The sequence below is a fragment of the Triturus cristatus genome, chromosome 10 (assembly GCF_964204655.1).
Source record: "Triturus cristatus chromosome 10, aTriCri1.1, whole genome shotgun sequence".
NCBI lineage: Eukaryota > Metazoa > Chordata > Amphibia > Caudata > Salamandridae > Triturus > Triturus cristatus.
This window is the reverse complement of record NC_140593.1, coordinates 813613639-813639015: the sequence shown is the minus strand read 5'-3', so window position 1 is coordinate 813639015 and position 25377 is coordinate 813613639. Positions and strand designations below refer to the sequence as shown.

Below are 25377 nucleotides of genomic sequence, written 5' to 3'. Positions count from 1 at the left end.
ACAGTAACTGGAGCCAATAGAAAAGATCAGAGTGGCTTCAAGCCCATATTCTAGATACAGCATGCCTAGAATAGACAGAGCATGCGCTGCCTAGGCGAGACCTAAAAAAGATAGAAGCTTCCATATAAAAATAGTTGTCTAATCCACATGAGGTTCCTTCTAAGAAGGTAAAGAAACATGCTGCATCTCAGGATGTGCTTTTCAAAAATGATCCTCCCACCCAAGAGGTTTATTTTTCAGGGTTACTACCTTCTATTTCTATTAATGTTACCCATATTCAAAACACTGATGTTGAGGGTAATGACATCCTGCGTGACGAGGACAACCTTGATGAAGCTTCGGATTCTTTCATGCATGGGCCTCCAGGGAAAAGGCATAACATTTCTCCTCATGTTGGCGGTGGTCCTCTCACCCAGTGTTTTATGATCTTGTTGACCATTTTCAGGAACCTATGTTTGACCCTGCCTTAATACTTCATCCATAGTTTACAGAGTGATTCCCATCGGAACATGTTCCAAAAAGATTTTTTTTTATTTAAGGCATTTCTGTCAATTAATCTACTAGAAATATATTAAAGTTTAAATGTCCTTGTCCTTCCCTTCCCAAAAGCGTTACTGCCATCCCTTATATTGACCCAAATATGATTATGTTTTTCACTAAATTTAGCAAAGATCCAAAACAAGGAGTAGGTTGGGCCTTGTCTAATTGCCAGGATAGAGTTTTAGGTCTGGTTGGCCCCTTGAGCAGAGTTTTTGATTTATGCGAAAAGGCTAAAATGGAGGGTGCACAAGTTGATCCTGATACCCTGTCCAATTGGGCTCAGCGAGCTATATAAATATTAGACAATGCTGATGCACACATATCTCAGGAGAGATATAAAAGCCTCCTGTTAAAACTAGATTCTGTGATAAGCAGCCTTTTGGCTTAGGAAGAGGGGCAACAAGTGAATGGCCTTTTGTTTGGAGAGTCCTTCATAAAGGGAATGGGCAAGTACTTTTCCACCATTGTGACAATTGATAAGGCTCAATTCAATTTAAAGATTTTTTCTTCCTGTGTTTTGGGCAGGGCTGTCAAGGAAGTAGTCGCTTTGCCGGGGACATGCAAATAGGGGGTCCTTCAGTCAAGAGTTCCAACAGGACTACTATCAAGACTACAAACCACACTTCTACACCCATCACCATCGAGGCTTCCGGAACAGGGTATACAGAAACAGAGGAGACCAATACCCAGGTAATAATTTTCAATTCTGGCTTTCCTCCCCTATGAGGTTGATTGTCTCTCTGTCCAGACACTTGTTTTTCCCTCACAACAGCTCCCTGGGTGATTCAGAAAATTCAAGGCTATTATATAGAGCTTCATCAGAATCCTGTGCAGCTGCATTTGCCCTGTCCTCTGGACTTCTCTCAGGTACAGTCAATTCTCATCCACAAAGAAATGTAGTCTCTTCTAACAAAACAAGCTATCGCACACACCTTTATCAATCCCACAGGTTTACTCAGTACTATCTTTTTGTTTCAGAAAAAAACAAAAAGTTCTGACCAGTAATCAATTCAAAGTTTTTCAACAACTTCATAGTGTACCATCATTTCAAAATGGAAACTCTTCTCCAGCTCAGATATACTCTTCTTCAGGACAATTGGCAGGTTAGATTGGATTTTCAGGATGCTTACCTGACAGTCTTGGTTCATCCATTTTCCAGGAATTATCTTCACTTTCAATGGGGAAAAACCTTTTTTCCGTTTCAAAACCCTACCGTTCGGTCTCTTCTCAGTCCTTCCGTGTTTTACGAAGCTCCTCAAGCCAGTGATAGCCTTTCTAAAGGATCGGGAGTCAGGCTCATTGTATAGCTCGTGATTTTCTGATTACGACCCAGGACAAAGTTTGTCTTCTCTCTATTTTACATTTATATCAGTATCGTCTCCAAAGTCTAGGTTTCCTCATCAACATTCAAAAATCTTCTCTCCTCCCTTCAAAACATTTATAATTTCTGGGGTTCGTAACAGACATATAGGAAGCTGGGTCTTTATGTGATATATCAAAATGAGGTCTATCGTGCAAAGAGTCCAGGGGTTACCTTATAAGTGGACAGGGGTTTGCTTTAGCAATCCCAAGGTGATCTTCTAGGGATTAGTGTGGTCGAGCACCCTTAGGCTTATCAGAGGGGAGTGTTTGACATTCAAAAGTACACAGTAGTCAATAAGTGAGACACAAAACTCAATGAGGAGATCAACACAAATTTATAAAAATAGCACATACATTTATATATATATTTAGGCACCAGAATCAATTCGTTCAGGTAAGTATGTGTTTAAAAAAAAAATACTTTTGTATTTAAAAAGTCAACACAGTGCAATTTTCAGAAGCTGCATTGTTATCGTATGGAAGGAAAAACAAGCGCAGCATTCAGGTACAGTACAGTGACCTACAAGACAATTCTCCAGGAGTTAAGGTGAGTGGTGGGCAAAGTCCAAAGCAGCACCAGCAGAACACCACCAGTGGCACTACAGTGGCCTGGTGCAGGGGTGCAAAACAGCATTGGGTGCCCTGTGTTACTCTATGGGGATTGGTCTTCACATAAAGAGGCTGCAGGCTTTGACTGGGAGGCCAGTGGGGCTGAACCAATAGGGGGGCTCAGGATGTCATGTGGCCGAGATGGGCATTGTCATCTCCCCTATGTTAGCATGAGCATGTTGCTGACTGTCCGCTGCTTTGTGCACGTTACTACACAAGTTTATTTTGCTTGTGCTACATTGCAACTTACTGTTGTTTTTACACTTTGCTCGTTCCTGGAATTTAGTCTGAACATTGTGAACAAGATCCAACAACAATGCCCCTTGTTATTCCGTTTTGGTCAGGCCCTAGCACCTAGACAAAACATGCAGATGCAGCTGTTTTTGGGAAACACGTACTTTAGTCATATGAGGGTACACAGTTAGGTGGCACACACTTGGAGAGGGACCTTTCCAGGGAGAAGATCATGACAGTACCTGTGATGTAGATCAACCACCTATAGACTGAGGCACGAGTCTGCTGATAACACCCAGAGATCTTCTAATATATAACCATCTTGTTTCTATACAAGGGGAGGCAGAGTAGGCTATTTGGTCATTCATTAAGACAGCTCCTTTTATGATTTAGGGATTCCTTGCTATGCTGACCATATTTGTGTTAGTCATTTTTCTACTGATTATGGCACGTATACTGCATACTACAGCACGTTAGTTAAAATAAATATTTTAAAATTGTTCATGTCTCTGTCAGATCTTATTGTGGATGAGTACAAAGAGCGTGAGCGAAAGGGTGTGTCCTGCAACCGCGATTCCCGAGAGAGTCGGACTGTTGTGTTCTGGGTTGTCTAGGGGTGGTACTAGCCTGGGGATGGCACGCCTACCTCATTAGCTAATTTTCCCACCAGTCCAGTTGCCAAAGGGCTTTGGACAAAGGGGGTTGGCTTCCTCTCCTCTGAGGCTAGCCAGACTCTGATTTCAAAGGCGGTAGCTTCTTTGAAGCTCCCCTGCCTTGGAATGCTAATCAGCAGGCCATCCAGTGGGATGGGGTTTAAACACCCTTTTCCAAGCGGGCTTTGTTTCTGACCTTCTGAAAGCAGAGGCCCTCACCCTGTGAGGTCAGAAATCTGCCTTGGGCAGCAGGCTGTCAGAATCCAGTCAGCCAACACACCAGAAGATGGTAGCTTTCAGGGGCCAACTCTAAGTTGTCCTCTGTGTGCATGTATATCCAACTCCACCACTGGAAACAGGGTGGGTTTGTGAATACAAGATGTTTGATGCCAAACATCCCCATTTTCAGTGAAGCCATCACGTAGCTTTGGAACTGGTTTTCTCCAGTATTGGGGTGTCTTTCATAGATTCACATGCTTGAATATTCCCCGTCGTCGAAGTGGGAGTCCCACGGTACATAAAAAGCAATAAGTCTCATGTATATAGATACATAGATAAACTATATAAGAATAAAATACATATATAAATAAACTTTATATGGTTTAAACTAACATATCAAGTCAAAAGTACCATAGGATAACATTGACACATAGGAAAGCATTGAAAAAGGAATCACTTTACTGACATATACATGTCGTTTTTATAGTCCAAACTCCAGCCAATCAGGCGCAAGCACCCTATAGAACCTTCTCCTCAGAGGCTCAGACCCTCAGATTTTCTACCGCACATCGTGAGAAGGGAGTCTCCCTGAGCTCTGCTCAGTTTTCTTCTCTGGTTTGGATTTCTTCAACTTATCCTCATGTCTTCAAGTAAGAAGTCTCTTTTCCGTCCTTGTGCTTCTAGTGGGAAGTTGAGACTTTTTTCTGAGGAACCTCACGAAAAATGTATCTACTGCCTTTACCCTGACCATAAGGTGGGTAACTGTAAAATCTGCAGAACTTTTTCACAGAAGACTCTCAAGGATAGAGAGGGTTGCCTCCTTCTGTGGCTTCAGAAGTTGAAGGACGCAGATAATCCTCTCTCTGATGTCGAAAGTTTGGTTTTTGCCCGCACTGCAGTCTCTTCCAAGCGTAGTAGTGTACAGGATTTGCCCTCTCCTTTTCTAAAAAAAGAGAAAGCTTCACCTTTTGGGAGTTTCTAAGGCTCCGGTACATTCTGCTACTACGCCAACGCCCCGGAGATCTCACTCTCAGGCGTCTGTGGCTCCTTCAGCGCACGTTTCCACTCAAAAACGTGCCAGACCGTCGACGGGCTCGTCGACGGTCACTCCGTCGACGAAATCTGCTGCTTATACTACCTCGTTGACGACGGTGATGACGGTTTCCAGCAAATTCCCTATGTCGTCGACGACGGCTTCGTCGACGCTATCTCCGTCGACAGTGGTTTGTGTTTCATTAAAGGCTGTCTCGTCGACGATTCCAATATCCTCGTTGACGACGAAGAAGCTGGTTATCCCGTCGACGTCCAAATCTTCATCGACGATCAAGAAGAAGAAATCGTCTGTGGCTTCGTCGACGGTGGCTTCGTCGACGGTGGCCTCGCCGACGGTGGCTTCGTCGACGGTGGCCTCGTCGTCGGCGGCTTCGTCGACGGTGGCCTCGTCGGTGGCGGCTTCGACGACAGTGATGGCAAGCCTTTCATCCTCCACAAAGTTTGCATCTCTTCCACTGGTGCCGTTTTCTACACCAACGCCTGCTCCTGTCAACGATTCCCTACTTCAGAGTCGTCGTCACGCTGTTTTGGAATCCAGTGTGATGCCTCCGGCCACTCAACCACCACAACAGCTGTTTCCCTCTGGCAATGAGGAAGACTCGGCTTCTTATGATGACATTCATTCCACATTCCGGGCTGCTCGCAGTCCCTCAGAACTTTTCATAAAATGTCAAGATTTCGAGGATGAGGATAATTTTTATCAAGAGGACGAGCTGGACCCTCCTGCGCAGGTTCCAATGGCACAACTGCCTTTATCTCTCATCTCTAATCTTTAATTTATGTTAGAGGATTACAATCGCCGTTTTCCACCTTCTTCTCACAGCTCTCCACGTGACGCACCACCGAACTTTCCGATTCCTTCTCCAGCGCCGGCGGAGCCAATGCCATCCGCCCCTTTACTAGTACCCCCTGCAGAGGGTGACGCTGATGTTCTTCCTGATACGGAAGATGGAGAGCTCCAGGGTGATGACGATGACACTATGGCCGACTGGGACGATTATCAAATCAATTCACCTTCTTCGCCGCCGAAGTCGCCAGTGAACTCTCCACCTGTTGACATTACAAGTTTCCATCAGTTGATGCAAAGGGTGGCACAGCGATTTCATCTCCCCATGATCGTGAGGGAGGAGGATTGTTTTCTGTATGATTTTAAATCGCAGCCACAGAAACAGGTTCGGGCCGTGCCCATAATTGACTTCATTTGGAATGAGGGGATTAAACTGATGAAGACACCGAATTCAATCCCGGCAGTTCTCCCGCGGTTGGAGAAAAAGTATAAAGCTCCAGACTCTTCTCCTGCTTGCTTGGTATCCCAGCCTAAGCCGGATTCAGTCATCACCCAGGCGGCACAACGTCGCTCAAAGAATCCCTCGTCTCCGCTTCCCTCTCTACCTGACCGTGATGGGCGTCGCCTGGACGCCATTGGGAAGAAATTTTCGACCATGGCCTCTACAACAGTCAGGGCAGCGAATTCCTTGGTCATCTTGGGTGGTTACGATCGCCAAATGTGGTCGGACATGGAGACCTTCATTAAGCTCATTCCAGAACCCTCTAGAGCGGACGCTCTCAAAATTCTACAGGAAGGAGAAAGAGCATCTTCAGAGATTATTGATTGCTCCGTAGATATCGCATCAACTGGTTTTCGCCAGTTAGCTGGGGCAGCTGTCTTACGGAGGCAAGGCTGGCTTCGTTCTACTTCTTTTCGTCAGGAAGTCCAGGCAAAGATCCTCGATATGCCCTTTGATGGGGAGTCGCTGTTTGGGCAGCACGTAGATGAGGCGCTTCAAGCGATAAAGAAGGACACAGAGACAGCTCGCTCCCTTGGCACGCTTCAGTTTAGGAGGCAGCCTTTTCGGGGTGCTCGCGGACGCAGCACCACCTCCTCCTTTCGTGGCGGTTCCACACAATACCGCTCTTACAACCAAGGACACCAACGTTTTTCCTCCCAGAACCCACAGTCTTATAGACAACAGACTAGCAAATCCTACAGAGGAAAGTCCAACTATAGGGGGAACTCCTCCAAAAAACAATGACTCTATTTGTTTCCACCCCCCTCCCCTCTGTGTCTTTTTGTTCTATAGACATGTCAGCCATCTAAGAATGTGTGCTAAATGTGGTTAAACACCATCAGTTGGTCATCGACCATATGTACGACTTTCTTGGAAGCTGCGACTCTGAACATCTCTACTGAACACTGCCCAAACGTTGGAACATACATTTTATCTGTCAGTGTCTTATGACGCATACCTTGGCTGTGGCAAACACTGTCCCTAACCATCCACACCGATGGTCAGAGAGACCCGACACATCTGTCCTGTAGTACAGCCGGCTAACCTGAGGTGAGAATTAGTGAGTTATGGATGTTAAATAGTTGTTGCCATGCCTTGAACATTAGCGCTGGAACCTGAGGCACTTGAGACAATTTTTCGAACACAACAAGGATCAAATCACTTAAAACCACCTGTGATTCAAATGCTACTTTATCCCAACCTAGTCATTCACTTCTATCCTGATTGCACACACATGATGCATATGCTAAACATATCTATCTCTTGTAACTATGTTGACACTCTCCAATCCTTCTCTAAATTTTGCCAGAATCAGCTAATAAATGCTTAACTAGGTTTTTCCTTCCGCCCACCTTTTCACTCACTGAGACATTAGGTTATATCATCTTCCCTGCCCTTCATTAAAAAAAAAAAGGTTTTACTCCCTATGTCATATGCGAACATAGGGTACATTTCCAAAGCATCTTCAAGTGACATCTGACATTTAATCACCCACTGAGAACAATCTTTGACAGTATGATAAGTTCTCTACACCAGTGGTTCTTGACCTGTGGCCATGGATCCTGGGGGGCTGTACCTGCTTAGAAAATTAAATCAACAGATTCATAAAGTCTATACAAATAAAGAAGCACATTTAATATTCAAATGTTTAAAATTATCTGTAAATGTGAAGGAATTTGAATTTGGATGCTGTAAATTCAGTTGATATCTTCAGATTGATTTGTAGAGCCAGTGCAAGTGCAATAAACAGAACATAATATAGAGGATGGGTGGCCTCTAAAAAAAATCCCATTTTTTAGAGAGCAAAGATGGCGGCTGAGTGAGGAGCGACAGCCGTTTGTGCTCTCCCGAAGCGATGTAGCCGTTCTTTGAGAAATGCTGATACCCTTAACTTAAGGATGTGGAATCCCTCTGAACTTTATCGGATAAATAACGGTTGTGCGGTAGCAGAATTCAGTAGCGATACATGCAACTTACTCAATTGGGCTTCAGCGTTAGCCCGATATACGGAACAGCTGTTTTTCCGTGTGGAGCGTGTCGAGAGGCTCTGTGCTTTCCTCTTGCCGGCCGCAGCTTCAACCTCTGCCTGTGCCATGGGGCCAAAATCCACCGCAAAAAACAGAAGCACATCGGAACGTCTTGTCCCCCCAGTACCACTCCCGGAGACTGAGATCGCCCCCCCGGCTCGCGGGTGCAGGCTGAAACCCAGCGCTCACACAGAGATCTCGGCCGACAGGAAGGGGAGGGGTGGGGGCGCTCAGCCCCAGCCACACCGGCCCTCTGTGTCGGTTATCGAGTTACTCAGAGGTCAGACTGCTAGCGCTCCCGGTGCCCTGGAGGGACCTTCTAACGGAAAGAGCAACAGTGTAGACGGAGGTGGGGGTGTCCTAGAATTGCCGGGTAAGGAGCGGAGCAGGGGAAAAGAGGGGCGGAATGAGCCGGCGTCCAATATGTTGCTGCATACGGCTTTAGGTACGGAAGGTCATGTTAATGAAGTACCTTTGCTCTCTGTTGGAGGGAACAGCCTACTGGAAGAAATTTCATCTTTAGACTCTCGGAGCAGGGTAATCGCCCCCTGGGGATAGTCCAGAACATGAACATGTTTCAGTGGCTGGCAAGCAGAATTTTTGTCCCGACAAGGCTCAGGAAATCAGTCGGAGGTATCTGGTTGATTCGTCAGAAGCTGGGGAAAATCTTAATTTTAAACCCCCTGAACGGAAAACAGGGCTCCAGGGGGGCCAGACCGAATAAATTGTGGATAATACTCAGAGTACTCCCCCTCAGTTGTCTGACGCTGGGTTAAAATATAAAGGGAGCTCTAGGGGTCGTCTGACCCCACGTCGGGATTGGGATAAAGATTTAGACTCAGAGGCTAATGACTTTTTTTCATTATCAGACACAACTTGGTCAGGACTTGGCTCAGACTCAGGCGGGGAAACCATGTCCAGTGACGAGCAGGCATCACAACATAAGGATAAGCCAGCCTCCGCCTCAGGCTCTGCGGCAACGGTTCCATCTCTGAATCTCTGTTCTAAGAGACTCGAGGGCCAAAAACTGGCGACCCTGAAATGGGATAATGCACTTGGGGACCAACTGATGGGTGCTACTAAACCTAATTCCAATAATGGATCTGAAGCTGGGCTTATTCCGGCTCCTCCAACTTTAGAGTCAATTATGCAGTGCGTGGTTGCACATCGTGAGGAATCCCGGATGGAAAGTAAGAGGTCACAGAATGCCTATCGTAAACTTCAAGGGGCAATCAGGAAAGTCGCGAGGACTTGTAAGGACATAAGTGATCGAATGACCGATATTGAGTCTCGGACAGAAGTCCTGGAATTAGAGATCGCCGGCTCTAAAGGTCAAGTGGACGCTCATGAGGCACGAATTGTGGACATTCAGTGAAAGCTGGAGGAGGGGGAGAATTACCAGCGAAGGAATAACCTGAGATTTTTGGGTATTCCGGAGGGAAGGGAAGGGTCTGACCCACGTACCTATATGGCTCAATTATTACAGGCCTCCCTGCCGGATTTGGTCGATTGGGACTGGCATAAGGAGGTACAAAGGGCACACCGGGTCCCTTTCACCATTCGTCAACCCGCTCGACCTGATGCCAAGCCTAGGGCGTTGCTGGTCTATTTCGGAAATTTTCTGCTGAGACAGAATGTTTTCGAAAGAGGAAGACCAGATGCCCAATTAAAAGCTGAGGGGTTTTCTTTTTTTACTAGACCTGACTTCTGTCATGTCACTCTAGAGCGCCGGTGGCGTCTACGTCAGATGATCAAGCCCTTTCAAGAAAAAGGAGCTCAGGCCTTCCTCTTAAACCCGCTTGATTAAAAGTAATTTGGAAGGATACTACAAGTTTTTTCACGTCTGAGATAAAGGCAAATGAGTTTTTGGAAGCAGGAGGGAAAGTTAAATCTTAGGTGTAATTAAACTATTGTTATATTTAGTTTTTTCCCTCCTCCTTCCTTTTTCTTTCCTCTCTTCAGGGTGGTTAGAATGGAGATAGGTAGGGCTATTTGGCCACGGGAGGCGTTATTTTGGATAAATACGGGGTGTTAGTTAAGTTAAGCTTATGGTTCACTTTCGGGAGAGCACATTATTCATTCACTACAGGCCTGTCAGGTCTGTTGCTTCCATTTACAGGGTGGGGGGAATGGGGGGGTGTCTGGGGAGGGGAGGGGTAGGGAGTGGGGGGGGTAGGGAAGGGCGGGGAGTAAAAATTTCAGGGAAACCAGAAGTGAGGCAAAATCTGTTTGACATTGAGATGTCGGAATGCTTTAAGTCACTGCATTGGAATAAAAAATATTGGGATGGGTAGGTTGAGAATTTGTTCGTTGAATATAGGGGGGTTGAACGATGCTGGCAAACGATATAGATCGGCAGAAGCTATTCTATCATGGGGGGCTGATGTTATCTGCCAACAAGAGACCCATATACCTTTCCAGAAGAGGGATACATATTATTCCTGGGTATATGCAGGCGATCTGTTCACGGCAGACTACCACTACAAGAGGTGTGGCTATTCACACTTCCAATCGGATGCCTGTGGCTGAGCGAATCTTAGCGGACAAATGGGGGAGATGGGCAATAGCCTTATTACCTTGTAGGATAACTCTATGCACAATTTATGGCTCCAATCTGGATGACTCTGATTTATGGGCCAATTTAGAGCTTGAGTTAGCAGCCTGGCCTTCTCCACTTATAATCTGTGGAGATTTCAATATCCACCTAGGTACATCGGATATCTCTGTCGAAAAGTATGAGGGGAGGAAGCCACGGGTATTTAAGGCCCTTAAAGCTTTAGTAGGGAGTCACGGATTAGTCGATGTGTGGACTCGAAAGGAAGTTGGAGATGCTGGGTATACGTACTTTTCCTGTCCCCATCGGAAATATGTTAGGCTTGATTATTTTTTCATATCTGCTTCCCTTATAGAGCGAGCTAACATACAGAAACTGCCCAAGTTGTTATCAGATCATAACCCATTGATATTGGAGATAGAGCTTCAGGAACATCTGAATCGTCCCTTAAAATGGTCCTTCGATAGGAAACTTTTGGTAACCGATGGATTTATGGACCATCTCCGGAGTTGGACCAAGCAATTTTTTGAGGCAAACCGGTATAGTGCATCAAGGGTAATTGTTTGGGATACATTTAAAGCTTGCCTAAGGGGGGAGATTATTAGTTTTGCTGGGCATCTTAGGAAAGAGCAGAGGGTGGCTGTGCAACAACTTATGGCTGAACTCTCTAAGAACGAGGAACCACATTTGCGAACTATTGAAAATAAACAGACGGATGCATCGAGTTTAATTGAATTAAAAGTGATAAGTGTTAAAGCTAAAATAAACGGAATATATAACAACAGGAATGCTAAATTATATCAAACACGGGCTAGGGATAACTACGAATATGGGGAGATGACCGGGAGACACCTCGCATTAAAATTGAAACAGAGGACAGCAGCAAACAATATCTTGAAGGTTAAGCGGCGGGATGGGAATATGGTAACTAATCCTCAGGACATCCTTCAAGTTTTTGCTGAATTTTATGGTGATGTTTACAAATCTGAGACTGATCCTCAAACAGTAGCTGGGTTGGGTTTAATTATCCCCCCTTCAATTATACAGGAATTGGAAAGAGATATATTATTAGTTGAAGTTATTGAGGCACTACAGATCATGGCTTCCGGCAAGGCTGCTGGCCCAGATGGAATTCCGATGGAAGTCTATAAAGCCTTGCAGCCTGAGGTAGCTCATATGTTACTGGATTTGTTTTTAGCAGTACAGTATCATGGCAGCCCACCTCAGTCTTGGAAGGACACCAATATAATTATTTTTTTGAAAAAAGGCAAATCACCCGAAGACCCCGCTTCGTACAGACCAATCTCCCTGATAAATGCGGACGAGAAATTATATTCTAAAATTATAGCCCGTAGACTTTCTAAAATAATAGCCTCCCTGGTTAGTCCATGGCAGCATGGATTTATTCCTGCTCGGGGAACAACGGATCATGTTCGCCGGGTGATCTCTTTATTTGATATCATCGAACAGACTGGGGGTCAGATGTCCCTGATCTTATTGGATGCTCAGAAAGCTTTTGATCAGGTTGAGTGGGCTTTTTATGGCAGATCTTAAGTACTAATGGCTTTGGTCCCCGTATTCAGACAGCTATAAAGGCCATGTACATACAACCTTACGCAAAAATACAACTGATGGGGATGGAATCCGGGAGAATTAAGGTTGCACGTGGTACTAGACAGGGATGCCCATGCTCCCCAAATCTTTTTGCTCTGTATATAGACCCATTAATTAGAGCGATGCTCAACGATCAGGCTATTAAACCTATAGTGGTTAGGGGATATAACACCAAAGTTTTAGCTTATGCGGATGACATCGCTATAGTTACCCCTGACCCTCAGGCAGCTTTGGACCGAATTGAGGTTTTGGCATCAGAATTCGGTAGTCAATCTGGCTATAGGCTGAATACAGGAAAAACCAAGATTGTCTGCTCCAATAATACCCAGTTCTATGATGTTCGGAGGTCCTCTGAGGCTATATACTTAGGGATAAATATAAATGCGGCGGTAGGAACTATTTGGGATATTAACTTGGCACAGCTGATAAATAAGATTAGTATTGACTTAAAGCGAATGGACAATTTATATATTTCCATTATAGGACGAGCTAATGTCATAAAAATGACTATGTTCCCTAAATTTTTTTACTTATTTAGATGTATCCCGATCGAACCCTCCAAAGAGTTTTTTATAAAAATTGAAGGAATATTTTCACAGTTTATTTGGGGCTATAAAAAGACTAGAAGATCAATAAAGTTGATGACTTTGTCACAAAATCGTGGGGGTTTGGCAATCCCCCATACGCAATATTATTTTTGGGCTGTAACTTTGCAGCAAATGATTAGTCTTTTTCGGCCTAAAACTGGTACAGGTACAATATCGGCGGTCTATAGTAGGGAGTTTCCTCCCTCTATTTATGAGCTGGCTCTAGGGGATCTCGCTTCAGGTGTCTTATTAAGGCAACTTGAGGGGAGTTATTATAAAAAAACGCGGTTCAAAATTGTTAGAACCGCTTGGAATGTATGGAATAAAACAAGTAAACTTCTGAGAATCCCTAAGGTGCATAGGTATCATTTTATATGGCGCTCGTCCATGTTCCCATCTTTATTTTACGATAAACTAGGGAAAACTTGGGAGTAGGCAGGAATTAATGTAGTAGGGGATTTATTTGAGCAATCTGAGTTAAAATCTTTTGAAGAGCTTCAAACCCAATTTGGTGTAGAAACCAAGACCTTTTTTAAATATTTACAACTCAGGGAGATAATTAAATTAGCAATGGCCCAAATAACTGAACTGGATAATATTCCGATACTTGACTGGCTGGGGCATAGGCAGCCACGGGTAAAAGATTTATATTTAATTATGTTGAATGCCAACCAAGATGATATTGCCAGCTCAGAAAGTGTTTGGGCAGGGATGCTGGGGGATCCAGACGTGGACATTTGTAGGTCCCTTTATTTGTAAAAAAACATTTTTATGGCAGCTAATCTTAAAGCTCAACACTTTAAAACTCTGTTTAGGCTTTATTACACCCCTGCCAAATTGTTTAGATGGGGGAAAAGGGAATCCCATCGGTGTCCTAGATGTGATCAGGGCCCTGCAGATATGATTCACATGTTTAGTGGTTGTAATCAGCTTGATACTTTGAAACTAAAAATAGAGAATTTTCTCAATCAAGTCACAGGTGGTTTAGCGCGATTAACTCCTACTTTGATTTTAATTGGGCTTGATGATAGTTTACAGATGCACTCCTCCCAAATATATTTTTGTTTTATGGCTTCTGCCATTTTTCGATTAATTATTGCAACTCATTGGAAGGATACTGCACCACCCTCTTTTCAGGAATGGTATGCAAGATTTCATCATGTTTTTAACTTAGAGAAGGCACTCTATAAATGTAAAGGGAAAAGAGCTAAAAAAAGAGGTCTTCGGGTTTGGGGTCCGATATGGGAAACTGATGAGATTTAAAGTAGAAGCTGTAATTCTCCTTGTTTTCTACCCTTTCCTATGGGATACATAAGCGTCATTAGTAATTTGTTGAATTTGTAGTGATTATTTGATGTTATAGATTCGGTCTTTTTTTTTCTCTTTTTCTTTTTCTCTGTGCATCAATGTATGTGTTGGTTTTAATGATTGAAATAATAAAAAATATAAAAAAAAGAAAAAGAAAAAAAAAAGAGGATGGGTGGCCTCGATTTAATTATAATCCAGATTTGTTTATATTTGTTTGAGTATTTATTTGATTGATTTCTATTGTCTGTATTATTTTGTGGTTCAAATCATCAAAATTACATTGGCCAGTAATTTGCAGTAATGACTCAATAAGCATCCCTGGATTCCAATAATGGTTCACTGGGGTCCTCTGATTCCAGTAATTATTAATTGGGGATCCACAGAAGTCAAAAGGTCAAGAACCACTCCCCTACACCAACGAATTGGTCTGGAGATGCTGCAAGGCAGTGTAGTGATGAGAAATGCCTGTGTTTTACAAGAATTATTTAACCTCCTCAGAATTAAATTGGACTCCATTATCACTTATGGTCAAAGGGAAACAATTCCTGCTCAATACCACTTTTAGGAACTCAATTGTATTCTAGGTACTTGGGTGCTCCATAAAGTGTATTTTGAATAATTTGGCAGACCAGTTAGTTAGCAAAAGACTGTAGCTTTGTGTGAGTGGTCAAATGTGCAAAGGTCCCCTAAAACCAATGACATCCTTTTCCCAGGGACTATTAAGAGCTTTAATAAGTAGTAATCATGCACACTGATGGGTTCCTAGACTTTATTCAGCCAGAAAACATACTGAACTACCTTTTATTAAGAATCCTATCTCTTTGCTTGTACTAAGCTGCCAAATATTAATCTGTTTCCTCTTTTCCACGGTTAACCATATGTGGCATTAAGGTGGCTGTAAAACAAGTTTGTGACATTCTCTAGTGGTATAACAACCAATGGCCTGCTCGACTATACACCAACTCATATATTAATCAATCACCAGAGTTTCCAATCTTTTATAATTCCCTAGTGTATGCTTCCTATCACTATTCATATGTTTGTGGTGTATCAATTTAAAAGTGTCAAAGAACCATCAGGACACCAGTTCTACTCCAAAAATGAATAGAAAAAGGTGAAAGGATGAAAGGAATGTTTCCTTGTTTCTATACGTATAGGGGATGAGTTATTTGGTAGTCACCCCAGGGGCACGTGAATTGAAGACACGTGTTCCACTTTGAAGACGGTTGCGGGTATGAGAAGACTTCGCAACCCTCTGGTAAAAACGGAACTGAGTACTTTTTCGTTGATTAAAATTGTTGAGTTCATGATTGCGTCCGGAATCCTGGACGGTTTGTTTTACACTGGCTTTCCTTGTGTCTTTTGTATTATACCATCAGAGGTTTTAGGTGTACCATTTGTGAAGGTGATTTGGAACCCCTTAGCCCTGAAGAAGTTGCGTGATGGGTCGGCAACGAAACATGTTGGCATTATAGAACTGGGTATGGTTTGATTGAAACCATTTTTATTGTGGGAGCTTACAGTATTCAATAAAGTCACGACAAGCTAGTAAGCACCACTGTTTTTTAATGGTGAGAATTAACAAATTTTTTAGGTTCTCACTGGGGTTCGTTGGACACATTTATACACTGAAATTATATATTATAATTTCTTTGTTTTGCACATGGAGTAAGAGCAATCGATGATGATAAGTGGGTATACTGGTGAGTACCAACCAGCAAAAAAAAAACCTTGGTGTTACTACCGCGAGGTGCTCTTTCTCCTTCCTCACCTTTTTCTATTCATTTTTGGGGTAGAACTGGTGTCCTGATGGTTCTTTGACACTTTTAAATTGATACACCACAAACATATGAATAGTGATAGGAAACATACACTAGGGAATTATAAAAGATTGGAAACTCTGGTGATTGATTAATATATGAGTTGGTGTATCGTCGAGCAGGCCATTGGTTGTTATAGTGGTTTGAGTGGGGGACGGCCGTGCTCGTTTTCATTCCCCCTGTGGCTCCTATTGTATCAGTGTATTGTGGACGGCGGCTCAGCCGTGAGAGCAGGAATACATTTTAGGAATCAGCCAGTTGAGTATTGTCCTAGAGACAGTGCATAATAGAATAAATGAAAAAAGAGTTATTTCAAAGAATTTTTTTTGTATCTTTATAGGAAGTGTCTAGCTCTGTTACTTCTTCTTTAGCGGTATGAATTGCCTTGCTTTTTCAGATGAACAAATAGCTCTTATCCTTTCAGGTCCCTCACTGTTACCAGATGCCCCACTGACCACTAACTCTACAGTCAGGGAAGAATGGGATAAATTAACGAATACTAAGAAACGTCAAATTCGTGTGGCTCTTCATGGAGCACTCATGACTGAATATTTGCGTGCTGGAGCAGCTCCCCCCAGTTTATTGGTCAGAATAGAACCCAAAATCTTTTTGGAAGACAAACAGTTCCGGGTGGACTGGAGCTATATAGCTAACAAGTGCACCCGGGACTGGTTGATTTTAATCATAAATGCTGCCAAGAGATTGAGTGAGGAGTTATTGAGGGAAATCCTGGAATTAGAAGAGACCTTAAAAAGGGATACTACAATCACAGATGCCAAGGAACAACTGGCACGAATCCAGGGTGAGCTGCAGGACTATAAAACGTATATGGTCAATCAGAAAATCAAGGATTTAAAGAGAAACCTTGATCGATTTTCACATGAATGGGCTTTTCCCTATGTTGAAGATAAATATTATCAAATACCCACTGAGCAACCTCGTTATCAGAACTATCAAAGGGGCGGCCAAAGACAACAGAGGTGCACGCCCTATAATTGGACGTTCGACAATACCAGTAGTGAAGAGGAGGAGATATCTGAACAACCGTCGACATCAAATCAGAATAGGGTCAGTTTTGCGCCCGAGAGCAGGAGTAACGAAGATTTAGGCACTCTGTTGAGGTCTTTTTTAGGCCAAACCCAAAGAGGTTCATGAGGGGGAGTGGGCCCGCCCCAGAGGGGAAGAGGCAGGGGGAGGGCCCATTTCCAACCAACATGGCAGACATACTCCCCACGCATCACACGCAGCAGAGGCAGGAACCATCAATTAATGTTGTCAATGATGAACTAAATTTGCCAACAATGATCAGTGTTGGTGACTTACAAGTAGATTCAGGCTCTACTAATGATATAGTTGTTAATTTGTCCAGCTATGTCTTGACAGATGATGAAATGAGAGTGTTGAACAAGGGTTTGGGTTTGGTTCCCACCCCACGCCATGACACTTTTAACTGCCGGACTGAAATTTTTTAAATGATGAGGAAGATCAAAATTCAAATTTTTTTTGTAGGAACTGAGAGGCGTCCCCATCAGTTTTTGCACCAATTTATATCGTCTATCAGGTTTTTGCCCACCCACTTCTTCATTGGGCCCTGAAGTGGCTGTCTTTGAACAGCGGGTATTGCGAGAGATTGAAGCACTGGAGCAATCTCATAGACAGATCAATGTCAATAATATAAGTAAGAGAGATTGGACTGCCATAAAATCGCTACAAGATAATAAATCCATAATGATAAAACAAGCAGATAAAGGGGGAGCGGTGGTAGTACTTAACACCTGTGACTACGAAGCGGAGGTCCTTAGACTCCTGGGGGTCCGCACTAATTATCAACCTTTAATGCGAGACCCCACATCTGAACTCCTGAGTACCATCAAAACCCTGGTGGCGGATGCGCTGGGCAAAAAATGGATAACTTGTAAAGAGGCAGACTTTATTGTAAATCTAAAATCGCGTATACCGGCATTTTACATCTTGCCCAAAATCCATAAGTCCCAGCGTCCACCCCCTGGGCGCCCGATTGTTTCGGGGATTCAGTCGGTGTTGGAGCCTTTGTCTCAATTTTCTGATTTCTTCCTCAGGGAATCAGTGATTACACAGCGTTCATATGTACAGGACACCACAGATATTTTGAACATTCTTAAAACTGTGGAGTTTGATCCTGTTAATCAGTTGCTGGTTGCTATTGGTATTGAATCATTGTATACCAGTATACCCCAGGGCGCTACGCTGGTGGCAGCAGCGCGGGCCCTGGGGGCTCTGGAATGGTTTTATGACACTCCCCAGTCGTTCGTGCTTCAGTGCATTGAACTGGCGCTTACAAGAATTTTTTTTGAATATAAAAACCAACTTTATCTCTAGATAGCCGGGACTTCAATGGGGGCTACATTTGCTCCTAGTCTGGCCTGCATTTATGTGGGCCAGTTCGAGGAGAATGTTGTATACCATGCCTCCAATCCTTTCAGAGATAACATCTCCTTCTGGAGGCGTTACATTGATGATGTCCTCTGTATCTGGATAGGTACAGAGGACCATCTGATGGCATTTTTGACATGGCTAAATCAGGCTGACGAATGTCTCCGGTTTACATGGACATTCAGTAATACGTCAGCGGTGTATTTGGATGTAGACATTACGGTTGATGAATCAAGGTTGACAACGAGTGTACACCAAAAACCCACAGATAGGAATTCCTTACTCCACTACCGCTCTTTCCACCCTAGAGCTCTGAGGGATAATCTCCCAGTGGGTCAGTTTTTGCGATATCGTCGCAACTGTTCTACAACCTGTAAGTTTGCTGAACAATCAGAACAACTGGCAGCAAAGTTGAAAGAAAGGGAATATCCCATCAAAATCATTAAACAGGCGAGGAAACGTGCTCTAAATACTCCACGTGATGTGCTACTGGAGAGAAACAAAAAAGAAAAAAACGAATGCCTACCTGTAGTTATGACGTTTGATCCCCTCTCAACAAAAATGAGACAGATAGTAAGAGAACACTGGTCCATTCTTGATACGCCTTCTAGTAAGATGCCACCCCCACGGTTTGCATTCAAAAGAGCACCGAATTTGAAAGACAAACTTGTCCACACTCGTACACTCATGACCACGCAAGTATCCAATCTTCCATCGGGCCACCACCCGTGTGGGGGGTGCTCAGTCTGCAACCTCACCCAAGCCACTAGAAGTGTAACTCTGCAGGATCGCAAAACTTGGTTCTTAAACAAGTTTAGTAATTGCAATACGGTTAATGTCATCTACAGGTTGACCTGCAGCTGTGGTCTGCACTATATTGGTTTGACATCACGGAAGGTGAAAGTGCGCATACAAGAACATTTGAGCACCCTCAAGGCAAAAAAGTTTACAACCCGGCAGGTGCAACATTTTATTGAGAAACATCATGATCCGAGGGACTTGAGATGGACTGTCCTGGAGAGAGTGATGGGTGAATCATATAATATTGATTCCATTTTGGCGAGAAAAGAGGCTAAATGGAATTTCTCAGGGAAGGCAGACCAGTTAGGGTTGAACGACTTGATTGAGTGGAATAAAGTCAGTAGATGATGAGATGGTTGGTCTAGGTGACAGGTGTAAAAGACCAGTGAATTTTATTGACGAGTTTTTGTATATAGAAATTATCATTCGACCCGGGGTAAGCTTACTTGGTTTCCCCTGAGGATTCATGTCGTGAGGTTAGGCACAATACATCATGGGATGCCTATGTTGACTATCACCGGGGTTCATGCAAAAGATATATGGGTGTTAAGATCTCCCTATTATAGATTATCTGATATTAGAGATCAATATTGAATGACTGAATGGCTGAATGAACGTACGGAATGAGCAAGGGAGAAAGGTTTGTAGTTCTATTTGAGTTAGGTGGTCTGTGTCAAAGCATTAAGGAATTTCAATTGAAACACATGATTATTTGATATATTCTTTTTGAAAAATACATATATTTTTGAATATAGTTTCAATCTCTATATACATTGTAGAGATGTAATTTGACAGTTTTTGATGGGTCTTGTATGTGTTTGGGTTCCGTTCCCAACTTAAAATGGCCACCAGTTTTTAATTGCTGTGACAAACATGGACTATATAATATCTATTGGCAATGCAAGAGTGGATAGTTTGTAATAAATGATCTCTAGGTAGACACCCTTGCGCCATTTGACAATAAAATACTTGGTTGAGTACGAGGCTCGTGGTGGCATACTCGGAGATGGCTGTTTTCCCGACATTTACTCTATTTCAAGATGGCCCCCGTATTGGGAAAGCATACATTCGGTTTTTTATTGAATGACGTGGCGGAAGTGGGCGTGGCGCACCACGTCCCTTAAGCCGTGCGTGGTGTGAGCTCAATGAGGAAGCTGCACACACGCCGGAGGGACTCGGCACGGGTGAGATGAGTGATTGATGGAATGGTGCCTTGAAATATCTTCCGGGCGCAGTGAGTGGTAAACGTAGAAGTATTGAAGTGCAATGTTATGCGAGATGGAGGTGTAGCTGATGTTTGAGCAGCTGATTCTTGGTGAAGCCATGAGCTTGTCACTTTGATGTAAGATACATCAAGAGAGCGAAAGGAAGAAAAGATCGTACTAAAAGATCATGTTTTTGTCGTGCTTTGAGTGGTGGTATATTTACATATGAACATTGCCACACAACTTTTGGATGATTAGCGGCTTGAGCACGATGTGGGTCCTGGCTAATTCCCGCAGTTGGGTACCAAGAATAGATGCGTTATATATATGCCAGGATAATGTCCAGAATGGACTATGCTTTGAATAATGTATAACAAAAGGAACGATGAAAGGAATGTTTCCTTGTTTCTATACGTATAGGGGATGAGTTATTTGATAGTCACCCCAGGGGCACGTGAATTGAAGACACGTGTTCCACTTTGAAGACGGTTGCGGGTGTGAGAAGACTTCGCAACCCTCTGGTAAAAACGGAACTGAGTACTTTTTCATTGATTAAAATCGTTGAGTTCATGATTGCGTCCGGAATCCTGGACGGTTTGTTTTACACTGGCTTTCCTTGTGTCTTTTGTATTATACCATCAGAGGTTTTAGGTGTACAACTTGTGAAGGTGATTTGGAACCCCTTAGCCCTGAAGAAGTTGCGTGATGGGTCGGCAACGAAACATGTTGGCATTATAAAACTGGGTATGGTTTGATTGAAACCATTTTTATTGTGGGAGCTTACAGTATTCAATAAAGTCACGACAAGCTAGTAAGCACCACTGTTTTTTAATGGTGAGAATTAACACATTTTTTAGGTTCTCACTGGGGTTCGTTGGACAAATTTATATAAAAACACTTGGCACTATTATTATTTTCACCACTTTTATACACTGAAATTATATATTATAATTTCTTTGTTTTGCACATGGAGTAAGAGCAACCGATGATGATAAGTGGGTATACTGGTGAGTACCAACCAGCAAAAAAAAACCCTTGGTGTTACTACCGTGAGGTGCTCTTTCTCCTTCCTCACCTTTTTCTATTCATTTTTGGGGTAGAACTGGTGTCCTGATGGTTCTTTGACACTTTTAAATTGATACACCACAAACATATGAATAGTGATAGGAAACATACACTAGGGAATTATAAAAGATTGGAAACTCTGGTGATTGATTAACATAGGAGTTGGTGTATCGTCGAGCAGGCCATTGGAAGTTATAGTGGTTTGAGTGGGGGGCGGCCGTGCTCGTTTTCATTCCCCCTGTGACTCCTATTGTATTAGTACATTCTCTAGTGGACCAGTTTATCGTTCCTACCCATCAGCCCAACTTCGAAAGACAAGTCTTCCTTGATTATGAGAACACTCTAACTTTGTAGTTTGAAGCCAAGAAAAACAATGAATGTCTCCTAGTCTCTGTGCATCTCCAACCATATGCAAAATAATATGTTGGTTAGCAACAGATCTGGGGAAAGGGAATTTGTATAAGAGAGAAAACAGAGTCATTGAATATAGCCACTCTGACTTGACCCTTAGTTTGTCACTGTGTTCAACTGGATGAAAGCCAATATCTAAAACAGCATCTACAGCATTAAAAACTTGTATTACACGTGGATGTACATTTAAAACATTTCTGTGGTCCAGACTCTCGTTGTTTTGATGGCACTCTGAGTTTTTTCATAAAACCAAAACCCATATATTATCTATGCTTATCAAGGATTCTCTGGACCATAATCAACTTATGCTAAGCAACTTCAAAATATCCACAGGCTCCTGCATATTGGATAAGAGACATGAAGTGTCCTTGAATGTACTTGGGCATCTAACATCATTCTCTAAACCAGTGCAAAACTCCATGTGCACTGCCAGTCTCCCTCACTTTGAATACACGTATTGCACGACCGTTCAGTGTATCAAACTTCCAAGTTTGTCAAGTGCTAATAGGTCCAGGCCACTGGTCATGATTGTTGTGCCTCCTCTAACGGCTACCTATTTCAGCAGTGAAGGTCCAGGTTCACACAGATTACCGAATTAGGATTTACGCAGCAAATGTGGGCATGAAAATTAAAGTAGGGTTTCCATGATCAGTACTCCAGGCTGAACCCCTTCCAATCTTCTAAATATTCCAACTATTTTCGAATAATTCACAAATCTTGAATCTCTTCAATCTGCTCTCAAGTTAAATGCAACATCCACTCAATCAGTCAATCAATAATGAACTTTATTCGGTTCATAAAATAAACTATAAAAGCATAGATATTAAAAAGATACATAAATATAGTGCAATTCATCAATACAAGATAAAAACCAGAATCAATGGCAAAAAAAATGTATAAAACACTCCCCTACTCAAAGTGCATAGTGCTACGCGATTGCACAGTTGTTCAAAGGAATAAACTTACACAAAGGCAATATTCTTCGTCAAGGAGTTGCTGCAGATAGTTATAAGCCTGTGTATAGTGTTGAAAATTCCTGAGTTTTAAAAAGGGCATTATATACCTCCTAGTGTACACATCCTATAAAAATTGCAAAAAAAGAGAAATATAAACATCGATTGGTGAGAGACATTGTTACAGGGGCAAACCTTCCTTTCCAAATGTTGCAGATATCCAAGCAGGAAGCAAAGTAACATCCACTCTATCCAAGTCTCCACAAATGTGTACCGCCGTTCCAAAACTAAACTTGTGGCTCTGTTGAAACCATTGCCCCTTTGACCAAAAGCCTGGCATGCAATATCCAGGGATTTTAATGCAGAAATGCTAAAGAGTCAATATTGTACAGTCATTTGGTACTTGTAGACCATTTGATCAAGAAGGGGCATTTAATTTCTGTGCCAGGGTTGCTCAGTTTAAAAGAGTTAGCAAAGATCTTAGTACACCATATTATTCAATTACATATGGAATACCACAATTCGTACTAACGGACAGATAGTCTCAACTCACCTCTAGAATTCAGTCTGCTTTATCTAAAAAATGAATTATGGAAGTTTGTCTGTCTTCTAGGTACCACCCTCTAACAGATGGATAGACTGACGGATTAAAACAATGCAGTGAATAATATTTGGATGCCAAGAGGCTTTTGCAAAAAGAAGATGACTGGAAAACAACATGATGGCTAGCTGAATCAACATGTAACAGTACAGAATATTCAGTCACAGGCATGTCCCCCTTCTTTTGTATATATGGGACATCAACCCAAACTATTGTCATTAGGTTCGTCCTTTTTCACATCAGTTCCTTCCGTACAAGAACATTTGAACTGAGCTACAAGAAAAAAATCAGCAGAGGAAGCATTAGAAACAAGATATAAGCTAGAGATGAGAACCCCTGCACCTTAACATTTGGCAGGTGGGAACATTTGGATACGCACAAAAACTCTACATTTGAAGAACGCTTCTAAGTTTCAATCTAATTTCATTGGCCAATTTTCTATTGTACAAATTGTAAGCCCTGTAACGGTACAGCAGTAATCGTCCAAGTTCATGAAAATCCACTCTTCGAGGGCAGTGGCAGAGCTTAGAGTGGAGCAAAGTTTTATAGAGTGGAGTTGTCGGAGGAATGGGCGGAAACAGAAGCGAGGAGGCCGTATTGGGTTAATAATGGGTGTTTATTTATCAACAAGTTGTTTGTTATGTATAAGTTGCTATGACTGTTTGTCCTCTACTCTGTTTCTTTCAGGTGCTCTTGCCTCGAAGATGGGGATCCAGAGGGGATTTCAGGGGATAGAACAACCCAAAAAGGAAGCGGTAAGTATACCACTACTGGTCTCATATGCCTTCACCACACCCAAGTGAAAGAGAACAGTGCCAGCCATGTAGGGAAAGCGAAAGAAAGGGCTGTGGCATGCACGCTCACACACACAGGGACTCTTTCTCTTAGTCCCCACTTTTGACTAGTTGACTACTCTTCCTGTGTTCAGGACACACTGGGGTTCTCGTGCGAGGAGGGGAATAAAGGGAGGGGAGTGCTCAGTGCAAGGAAAAAAAACAATAAATAAAAATGGAGTAACAGTATACTCTTTGTACTCTATGTAAGTCTGTGCTCTTCTAATGGGGGGGAGGACAGGAGTATGCATCTGCGATATAGCCTGCTACCCTTCCCGCCACCCACCCTTGTGCCCGCAGCACGTACCGCCTTAAGCCGCAACTCTCCGGAGTTGCTGCGGCTTCTGAACTTCCTCTGGGGACCACCACTCTTCACACCATTCGTTAGGGGTCTCTCTGGCTTCGACATCTACAGCTGCAACGTCGCCCTCCGTAGCTTTTTGGGTGTTGTTCTCCTCTTGGGCTGCCACGTCTCCTTCAATCCCCTCCTTGTCAGCTTCCTCTGGTTCCTCAGCGTTCCCCTCTTCACGGATGATCACCTTTCTGTCCTCCCTTCCGACGTTCTCCTCCTGGATGTTGTTGTCCTTCTTTTCTGTTTCCGCCTCCTTTTCTCCCTCCCTCTTCATACTGTATTGGCTCTCCTTCTTCATGCCCTTGCCCTGGGAGTGGTTCGACCCCTGACTCGCTGTTTCTCCACCCTGTAGAGGGGAATAATAGTCCCTTTTTAGTGTCTGTGCCTTTCTTCAGCACCCATCGTCATCGTTTGGGTCTACGGTATGCGGAAGCCACGGCAGAGTAGCGGGAGGTAAGTCGGGGGCTCCTGGGGACGATTGTGGTATTTCCTCACAGGAGTATTATATTGTACAGTGGCGTGAAATGGTGTGGACTTGTGTAGCATACAGTGGAGTAAAGTGTCATAGCGTGGAGTAGCGTATCATTCAGTTTAGTGGACTGGTGTGTCATAGGGTGTTGGAAAGTGTCGTGGAGTGGAGTTGAGTAGACTAGAGTGCGGTAGAGTGGAGTGGCATAGAATATCATAGTGTTGGGTGGCATAGAGTAGCATAAAGAGTACAGTAGTGGAGTACAGTAGAGTAGAGTGGAGCGGTGTGTCAGAGTAGAGTGCAGTTGAGTGGGGTGGTGTGGAGTGGCACAGAGGGAGTTGCGTAGAGGGTCGTGGAGTAGAGTGTCATATAGTGGCATAGAGTAAAGTAAAGTGCTGTAAACTCT

General features: G+C 43.2%; 1 protein-coding gene across 1 annotated transcript in view; it reads left to right on the top strand.

Moving 5' to 3' along the window:
- Positions 1–1107: 1107 nt before the first annotated feature.
- LOC146790050 (uncharacterized) overlaps positions 1108–25377 on the top strand; it is a 90738-nt gene continuing 66468 nt past the window's right edge. Inside the window, exons 1-2 of the mRNA XM_085628390.1 lie at positions 1108–1230; positions 24005–24072. Coding sequence (XP_085484516.1) covers positions 24022–24072 — 51 coding nt within the window. The 5' untranslated portion in view covers positions 1108–1230; positions 24005–24021. The remainder of the gene's footprint in view (positions 1231–24004; positions 24073–25377) is intronic.